Source organism: Piliocolobus tephrosceles, unplaced genomic scaffold (assembly GCF_002776525.5).
Source record: "Piliocolobus tephrosceles isolate RC106 unplaced genomic scaffold, ASM277652v3 unscaffolded_44308, whole genome shotgun sequence".
In the NCBI taxonomy this organism is placed as follows: domain Eukaryota; kingdom Metazoa; phylum Chordata; class Mammalia; order Primates; family Cercopithecidae; genus Piliocolobus; species Piliocolobus tephrosceles.
In genome coordinates, this window is record NW_022329097.1 from 27,410 (window position 1) to 37,762 (window position 10,353).

The 10,353-nt window shown below is 39.6% G+C and overlaps 1 protein-coding gene across 1 annotated transcript; it reads right to left on the reverse strand.

Annotated features, from left to right (window-relative positions):
• Positions 1-1,736: 1,736 nt before the first annotated feature.
• On the reverse strand, positions 1,737-2,684 carry LOC113224289 (olfactory receptor 2T5-like). The gene has a single exon (XM_026453504.1). It carries the CDS (start codon positions 2,682-2,684, stop codon positions 1,737-1,739), a length of 948 nt encoding a protein of 315 aa, XP_026309289.1.
• Between the last annotated feature and the right edge of the window lie 7,669 nt (positions 2,685-10,353).

The following is a 10,353-nucleotide window of genomic DNA, read 5'->3' on the forward strand; positions in this document are numbered from 1 at the left end:
TAACTCATCCAAGTTAGAGTATGCATTTTATATTGTCTGAGTCAGGAAAAATATTAAAAACTAGTTCTCTCACATTTTTTTCCGAAACACTACAGAATCTTTGTTATAGTCATAAAATAATTGGGTGTGGTGAGAGAAGAGGAATCTGTACTTTTGAAACCACCTGATAATTCACGAGTTGGACATAGTCAATTAGGAAATTATAGGCATGCAGCTACCACAGTTGTGCTTATGTAACAGCTTCAGCAGGCCCCACCCTCAAATGTCCTCCTATCAGCCTATCCTGGTGTAAAGGCACAGTTGACTCCACTTAGATCAACATCATTTAGATTACCATTCTCTTTACCTGGTCTCTATGTTTTTGGTCTTGTACATCTCCAATTGATTACCACACAAATAACATTTCCAAAACGCAAATCTGACCATTTCACTATTGTTTTTAAAACCCTGGGCCACACATGGGCAAGAAAGGAGGCTAAAATGAAATAAGAAAGAAGGATCTCCTGGAGCATTGATCTCTCTCTCTTGGTGAGAGCCTGTCTTTGCCCATGCTGTGCTTTCCCTTGCAGCATGTCTCTGAGCACATTTCCCTGGTTCCACTATCACACACTCAGCTGAGGGTAACTTCTAGTCACTATTCAGCACTGAGCCCCAGAGTCTCCTCTCAGCTCCTTGTTTGAACTCAGATGTCACAGATGGAATTAGTGTGCCCTTATAAGCCGTACCCTTCACACATGAGTATCAAAACAATTTATTACATTTGTTTGCATAAATTACATGTATTTCTCCAATTCCTTGGAAAAAGTAGCCATGTACTATTCCAAATTTAATCTTAGCTATTTTTAATTATAATAAAGCACAAAATGTTTGTTGAATAAATGAAGGATTGAATGCTGATGCCGTCAACTCTTGTTGTTTGTATAACAAGTTACATGTTTGAAATCTCAGCTCAGGAATCACCCTGGGCAAGTAACCTTCCCTAAAACTCCTTCCACTCAGGTGTAATATTTTTTCAGCAGTCCATTATGTGATCTTACATCCTCAGTATACCATATGGCACTGAATATTTCAGAGAGGCAATATCGACTAGGTGCTGTCAGAATCAGGCCATGCAGAAAAAGGTAGTCCTCAATAAAGAGGTGATGACTGGATTTTCTAATTAGACACAATGAAATGAACATGATTTCTAAGATGTCACAATTCCACCAAGCAGAATGGAGAATATTTTCAAAAAGGGAGAAAAGCGTGGTATTTAATTATTTGTAAATGATTTGAAATTTACAGAAAACTATCATAAATAACAAATAGTACAATATGTATATACCCTTCACCTGGACTCACCTGTGGCAGCAACATTGTGCTGCTTCTTTGCCCCTGTCTCTCTCCCTCCCTCTTTCCCTCTCATCATTTGAGCACCTCATGACCTTTTTGCCTCTAAATATTTTATTATGCATTTCCTAAGATTAAGAATATTTTTTCACAAAATTAGAGCAGTCATCAACTTCCAAAAATGTTACATTAGTACAAAACAATCGTATAAGAATTTTGGGTGGACAAGGACGGTAAAATAGAGTTTCCACACAGTGAAAGAATTCCTCAACATGAGATGAATATGAGATGAGACATCATTGTATGAGAGTCTAAGGAACAACATGTGGATAAAAATCCTAAGTATCTGATGGATAGAGAAAAGGAAAATAAATCTTTATATCCAAATGTCCCACTTTATAATTTCCTTAAAGGACAATTCTCACAGTTAACATTTTCTTCAGAGCCCCCATGACATCCTTATTCCTAAGACTATAGATTAAAGGGTTCAGCACTGGAGTGAGGATGATGTAGAAGACAGATACCATCATGTCCTTCTCAGGGGTGTGGTAGGAGCTGGGGAGCATGTAGGTGTAGATGGCAGCCCCGTAGAAGAGGACCACCACAGTCAGGTGGGAGGAGCAGGTGGCAAAGGCCTTTCTCCGGCCCTCTGCTGAGTTCATCCTGTGGATGGTGAGGAGGATGAGTAAATAGGGGCTTGAAATGACCGTCACAGGGATGAGGAGCATGAGGACACAGCATAGGTACATGAGGGTCTCATAGAGGGAGGTGTCCGAGCAGGAGAGTTTCAATACAGCAGGGACTTCACAGAAGAAATGATGAATGTCCCGAGGTCCACAGAACGGGAAGGTCATGGTGATGGGAGTGAGCATGAAGCCATCCACTGAGCCCAGGAACCAGCAGCCCGATGCCAGGAAGAGACACACCCTATGGGTCATGAGGACAGGGTAACGGAGAGGACGGCAGATGGCCACGTAGCGGTCATAGGCCATGGCGGCTAGAAGGAAAAATTCCGAACCTGCTAGTGTCACATAGAGGAACATCTGCATCCCACACTCGGGGGCTGAGATCTTATTCACACCCATGACCTGGTCCAGGAGCATCTTGGGCACAGTGACAGAAATGTACACCATGTCCATGAGAGACAATTGACTGATGAAAAAGTACATGGGGGTGTGGAGGTGGGAGTCAGAGTGTATCAGAAGGATCAGGACAGCATTTCCAGACAATGCCATCAGGAAAACCACAAAAATGACCACACACAGTAGAGCTGGATGTTTGGATCGTCTGAAGAGTCCCATCAGGATGAAATCCGACCATCCAGTGTGGTTGGCCATCCAGGTGGTGTTGGCCATGAGGTTTCACCTAGGCCACCAAGGAGAGTTTTGGAGTTAGTGTAACGCATCCCTTTGTAACAAGTGTTTAGTGAGTACTCACGTTCGTGTATGCTGATTGTGCTAACCTGAGTAAGTCCCACGGGTCTGGGGAGTTGAGTATATAAATAACATAATATAACAAATTTACAAAACAAACTAAGAATTCACAACTATAGGCCAAAAGAATTGGTAACTAATAGTAAAGGTTGTCACGGTTCAAATTCATAAACTTTCCTCATAGTGTCATTTATCAACAAGTACTGGAAATTTGCAGAACCACCCTCCTCTGCTAACACAAATGTGACTCATTGTAAAAGATAAATCAAACTCGTTTTTTCTAGAGTTTTTGTCATAGAGGGCTGAATTAACATCTCTGGTTTACGAAAATAAGCATCTTCAAAATACTCAGAGGTATATTTCATATAAGAAAGATGTAGCAAGTAACTAAAGTGTAACTTGGAAAAGAAGTTATACCAGATGTTTGAAACTCCTCCCCCCCCAGGATCGGGCCATGCTGTGAGGTTCTATGATTGCATGGAGCGAGCCTCACCTTCTCGTGAGCAGGGAAGGATCCTCACACACGACTGACCCTTTAGACATTGAGGGACATGAGTAAGGAGCACACACACAGACTCCAGCCATAGGTCCATCTTTTTCTCTATCTGCCATTCCTTTCTCCAGTCTACATCAAAAAGGATAAAAATCATGTTTGAGCTCAGGTGTGATGAGGGGAAAATGAGGAAATGTAATGAAAGTGCTTAGAATGGTACAGTTTCCGATAAATAAACACATATACTCTTAAAGAGTTAATATCTATACTATTCTGCACAACCTACCTAAGATGGTTGCTACTATTATTATTATATAAGATGCATTAACTTCCATTCTCCAGATGCAGTACCTGTTCATACATTTAAGAAGTTGATTTTCAAAATAAAAATGGCAGAAGGTCTGCAAAATAAAGCATATGACCCACTTGAAAAAACAACTTTGGATTTTACATTTGTGTGTTTATGTGTAAATATTCTGGTTTTATATATAAACATATTTATGTAAACACACACAGGTGAATATATAACTGTGTTCTACATTTCTTATTTTAACCCTGGTTATGCAGAGCTTTTTGGAGAATCCCATGTCCTTCCTGTCTAGTATGTGGTCCTCCAACCTCATCTCCTTATAGCTCCCCTTATTTTAAAGCTCATTAAATCTCAGCAAGGAACAACTAGAACTTGGAGGGTCGCTGCTGTTTATCAGACAAGGCTTTAGTTGTTTTTGCAAACATCGTATGTTTTATTGCCTGCCGCAATCAGTCTTTCATACAAACTGAGAAGCAGGGAGGAAAATCAAACACTGAGATGCTACTGACTTCACCTCACTGTTCCCTTCTCTACCGTGACACTCACAGCCTGTCTGTGTTATATGCTGAAGATGAATCAAAGACGAATTGAACTTCAGTGCACTTAAGGAGGTCACAGTCAATGTATTCAGGAAAAATTAATTTGTCAATGTGATTTACAGTGGAATTTTTAAACAGCTACAAAACAAGGGCAATAGACACAAAATATATCCGGCCTTTCTGAAATAATCCCTACCAGCTTCTTCCACATTTTCTCCGAAAGAAATTAAACCTTTCCAACTTTTCAACTTCTGACATGTTCGATGTGAAATTTTGATAGCCCTAGTCAAGAATAAGGACAGAATAACTCCTCTTTCTGGGAAGACTTTAGCTGTGGTTATGATGCAGGGACATTTTGGAATGAATTTACAAGTTTCAAATACATTTTGTATTCTTATAATAATTATAAAAACTAGTTAAGACATTCAATTCACCAGAAGTTCCAATATTCTGGGATGCTTTGATGCTTTAATATAAATATCCAACAAATCTGAGACATTTTGTGTGTCTCTATATTTCTATACATATGAATAGGTAGGTAGGTGGGTAGATTATTTATGTCAAATGCTGTCCCCACTGGCAAATGGTGGCTGAGATCTGTGTACAATTTTAAAACATTCCAATAAACTGCAAAACACACCTGCTGATCTCGTCTGTATTTGTGGCCAAAGTGAAGCAAGGACCAGGGGAGTGACCAGCACGTGTGAAGACCTAAAAGGTGTTTGCTCAGTAAATTCAGGGGAACAGGAGGGCAGGGAGATGCGGGGCTTGCTGACAAATCTTTGTGCTGCACTTTGGTAAATGGGGACAACTATCATTCAGCCACTCAGAGCTCACCCAGGACACGGGACAGCTGTGGAAACACTGTCCACACGTAGTGACCGGCCCCCGTTCATTCTTCTTCTCTCTCCGCTTGTTTGAATTTTATGGAAATTGTTTAATGCATGTTTAACTTGGGGATTTATTAGAAGTATAAATGGAGTCATATCAAATCTTTATTTGAAGCAGACACCATCCCAGGAATTGTTCTAATACCAATATTAAAATTGTTTAATACTTTACATTTCTTCTTTCCCAAGAGCCTACGAGTTACTTCATCATAGTATTTTCTCTTTTTACATATTATAAAAATTCAGGTTCTCAGGATACCTGCCTAATATCACACACCTAACCTGAGAAAGAACGCATGTCTCAGCCCAAGAGTGGGACCCAGAGCATGTAACTCGGCCTCAGTTCTCTAACGGACACCGTCCTCCCTCCGCAGTATACACTTGGGTTTAGGCCGCCCTCTGTGGGTTTCATCAGGGAAACACAAAATGACTGAGACATTGTTTCTAGAGTTTTGTAACCCTCAGAAATCATCCCCACTCAAAAGAAAATCAGTCACTTTTCCTCTATAAAAGTTTAGTGACAGGAAAATAAATGCATCTTTGTATAAAAATACAAAAATATAGAAAAATTTTTTCATAAATGGAAATTAAAAATCCATTGACACAGTAAATAAGTGTTATATAGAAGTTTTAAGAAAGAATCACATGTATTTTTCTCCATTAAAAAATAAAGACAAAATGAGGAAATGCTGTGAAGAACTAACAGAATGTTTCAGAAGCACAAGTGGAGAGCCGTGATTACCCTTTCGTTCCTAATAGAAGGTTTCGAAGCAGAACAAGTCGAGAGCAGGGCTTACCCTTTTGTTTCTACTAGTACTGCCTGTCTGCCTGGTAGAACTCACCATCAGATGCTGTCTTGAACCTCACCTAGACGAGCTAGTGGTCTGTGGCCAGGTTAAGAGCACAAAGAGAAGTAAGAAGGTGACATCACGCCTGGTTTTACCACGTCCACTAGGGGAGTGGATGAAAGCTTTCTGTTGATTCATCACCTCTGGGATTTGAAGAAGAATGCAATTAAGAGAGCTAAAGAAGTCAGTAGGTAGCTCTCCTGAACCATTCTGGTTTTCTTCTAACGGCTTTTAAAATTTTTACCTGTTTTTAAATGCAAACTCTTAACCAATATTTATAATAATCTCAGATCTCATCATCAAAATCTTATCTATGAAACATGAGTTAGTTAATAGACTTAGCCTTTTCTGCTTTACAACATATATTCTATATGTATGTGTGCATCTTCATTTAATCTTCAAGTAAATTTTATGAGAGTTGTTTTTCTTCTAACGTTTCACAGGTATAGAATCTGAAACTCAGAGGTCAACTGATGTCTCAAAGATACCTCCACAAATCAGTACCTTGATCAAAACTAAAACTGAAGTCATCTCTTTCACATCTTCACCTTTCTTGCTCTTCATTAGGACTGATTTTACTCTTTTTCCCATCACTCACTTGCAATCTAGATTGCTTTAGGGTTGCAGTTAATTTTTATGTTTGTTTTTGTTTTAAATACTGACATTAAAGTTATAGAAAAATCTAGAAAAACTGGTTGAATGAAAAATTTTAAACTTCTAATGTAATAAACAGACAAAAATTGTGCTTTAATATATCTTGCCTTCAACTTACAAATATTTCTTGAGTGCACACCATGTGTTAGGCATTTAGACAAAACAGGGAAGATGACAGAAGAAACCGCACCGCCATCGTGGCTCTTGCAGCCAAATCCTCTGAACTTTTCTCTACAGACGTGGTCTGGAAACAGGTTGATCATTTTCCTGCGTCATGGAGGTCTGTTCGTGACCACCCTTGTCTAGACAGTGTCCTGTTTTCAGGTGCACATGTGAGGGCTGGAGGCTCCTCTGACCCGCAGTGCTCCAGCCTGCACAGGGTCTGTCCCGTCTCCTCTGCTACTTCATTTCTCATAAGGCTCTGAGAGCTCAGGCCCTTGTGGGTGGACACTGCAGGGTGAGAGGAAGAAGTAAATGTGCTTTTTGCCCTGCCTCTGATGAGGGTGCTGGTCAGCAGCTATAAGCAACAGGGACCATGGGAGTCTCAGGCTTCAGCCTCCGAGAGGCAGTTTCAGTCACTGGTGAGAGGTGGGCATCTGGGTAGCTGCACATCAGCAGGGCAGGGCTCTCCCAGCAGCCCTGGAGGGCAGAGTCCATCAGCTCAGCAGGGAGGGGCACATGGGGCTCCAGTGGCGAGGACTCTTGGTCCTTGGATGACCACACTCCCCAGCCCACTTCTCCAGCCTTCCTGTAGCCCTTTGCCACCTCTGTAACCAGTCTTCTGTGCTACATCTCTTCAGTTTGAAATACGTAGTGTTTGTGTAGATGACTGGACAGTATCTACTGGAGTTAATATCTATCAAAGTAATTATATCACAATTGCAATCTTCTCCTAATAGTGAATAGTGACATTGTATTAAAATTGTTAATATAAATTATGCAGAAATAAAACTAATTATACCAAAAACACTCTCTGAAAGTTTTTCCCTAAGACAATCTACCATTTGATATACAGTGATTCAAACTTAATATACAACATTGAATTTTTTTCCAAAAGCCTCTTCAAATTTTGCTGCAGAATTAAACTTCACTTGCATCAGTTCTGAATTGTGTCTGCTTTTCCTTCTTAGTCAATTTCACAGGTGTATCATTATTTAACTTGCCTTTTTTGATTACTAATATGTTTATATAAGTTTTCATGTTTATCCAGGTAACTACTGTTTTTGTGAAATGTGTGTTTCTATCCTTTTCCCATTTTTTCTATTGAAACATTTTCTTTATAAATATTAACGTGTTTTTTATAAATATAAACATGTTTTTGGTATGAAAATGGTAACTGGCCAGGCATGGTGGCTCACACCTGTAATCCCAGCACTTGAGAGGCTGAGGCAGGTGGATCACCTGGGGTCAGGAGTTCGAGACCAGCCTGGTCAGCATAGTGAAATCCCATCTCTACTAAAAATACAAAATCAGCTGGCGTGGTGGTGCGTAAATCCAAGCTACTTGGGAGGCTGAGACAGGAGAATCACTTGAACCCGGGAGGCAAAAGTTGCAGTGAGCCGAGATCACACTATTGCACTCCAGCCTGGGCAGAAAGAGTGGGAAAAAAAAAACAAAAAAAAAAACAGTAACTCTTTGTGAATAATATCAACTAAAATATTTTTATTTCAGTTTTGGTTCTGATATTTTGTTCCATGAGAATTTTTGAAGTATTTTGTTTAACATGTTAACTTTCATAATGTCTTTCACTGTTTTGTGCTTACAAAGTCTTGATGCATTTGGGGATTATTTAAAGCATCTACCTTTACATTTTTAACGAATGAGCTTCAGAGGGTTTTTTGGTACCTTTGAGTTATAATACAGAAATAATTTGGGTGTCATATGCAGTGAATTGCTATCATTATTGCTTTTAAGTAAAAAAGTTCTAATGTTGAATATTGTCCTTCATTCATTCCAAAAGTAATTACTCGGTAACAGTTTTTTCCAACCACTATTCTAGGTTTTTCATGGTGAACACAGATTCTGCCCACACAGAATCGATACACTGGTGGTAAACACAGGCAATACGTTAAAGGCAGAGACGAGACAGGAATGATTAGTGATTCCATTTTACACAGGCTACTTGGGAGCCCTTTATTTAGAAGGTGAAATTTCATCAGATCCATAAATCAAACAATGGAGTCAGTCACAAACAATGCGGCAGAGACGCTTTAAGCAGAGGAAACAGAAAAAGTAAAGGCTGTGAGACTGAAAGTAACTTGCAACGTTTGAACAGCAGCAAGAAAGTCTGTGACTCCAGGTTGAGGTGAGAATCTTGGGAAAACATAGAAAATGGGGTTAGAAATGAAGCCAAGGAACAGGTCCTATAAAACCATGAGGGTCCTTGCAAGGACCAGGGACAGTCAGAGGTATATTTAAGACAGGGAAAACAAAAGCATGCACATGACACTCAAGAGAGGGAATGTGCATTTAGAAAAAGAAAGGAAATCTCAATGAATGTTTGGCCCCTGTCTTCTAAGAACTCTTCAGGAAGTTTACCAAGCATGCTCATCATAGTCTGTTCTGACTGCAGCCTGGCTTCCCCTCCCCACTCCACCATGCTACAGCTCCCAGCAACTGCCAGCATGCATGCAGAGAATCTCCAGAGAGTGAAGGGCCCCAGAGCTGTGAGTCTCCTTGCTTCTTGGTAAATCCCACACTGGAGGACTGACAAAAAGGAAAGACATATGGGACAGGTACATGAGTATCAGTGAGAAAGCTTGAGCAAGAATGGAGGATAGGGTTTGAGGTAGTCCTGATGAGACACACAGTGTCTGGGCAAGGGGTTTGTGGTGGAGGAGGTGAAGGTGGATTGCTATTTATACACACAGGAATTTTGGGGCTGGGCAGGTTGGCATGGAACGCTGAAACAATTTGGGACTCCAGTTGCCCCGTACACATCTACCATGAAGATTATGCAAGGCTAGTGCATCCATGAATCCAGAGTTCATAAGAGAAGGCAGTCCTGAAATCATGGGTGTGAGAACCAGTGTGTATGGAGGAAACAATGGGATTGCACAAGGAAGGAGGGTCAACATCCTATCCCAGAAGCCAGAGCAGGGGAGGCTAAGTTTCCACATGAACTCTTTTCCATTGGGTCTTTCACTGGATTCCTTTAAAATACCTTATTTTATTGGGTGTTCCCTCATGACAATTTTAAACAACTAGCGAAACAATTCTTGTCTTCCTGTATGTTCATGTTCAAAATAGTCAAGCTTTTAACAGTTATTTTTTCCTTTCAGTTGATCTATTTGGCTACGTTCAAAAGATCTAATTGTACTGATTTGGAATACAATAAAATATATTTGGAAAGAGCTGATATTGTTAAAATGTTGCAGATTTTTATAAACAAGCATGACAGGTCTCCCAGGTATCCAAACACTTAGAGGTCGAGTCTGGATTTTAAAATAATTTTAATAAAATTCTTCCACAATAATTCAGATTATTCTGAGACATTTTTATATTTAATTTTTTGGAGAATATTTTTATTTAAAAATACTTAAAACATATTAACAATGACAGAAGAGCTATTGATATATATTTTTTTCAACAGTAATATTTATGGTGGAAACCCTGCTTAAGTTCTACCTTTTTTACATTTTAAATGTAAACTGAGAAAATATTTATAAAAGCAAAAATCAAATTTTAAGAACTATAAACATATAAAACATGTCAAAAATTTTGTCAATGATCCTGAAGACACCATCAGAGATATAAAGAAATGGAAAGATACATGCCCAGGACAAAGGAAGAGGCCCACCACCTTTATGGACTGGAGCTCAGGATATCAAGCCAAAGAGGACCTCAAGTCCTAAAAT

Bases quoted from the DNA above. Each gene is read 5' to 3' on its own strand.
- LOC113224289 (XM_026453504.1), bottom strand. From the start codon at position 2,684: ATGGCCAACACCACCTGGATGGCCAACCACACTGGATGGTCGGATTTC.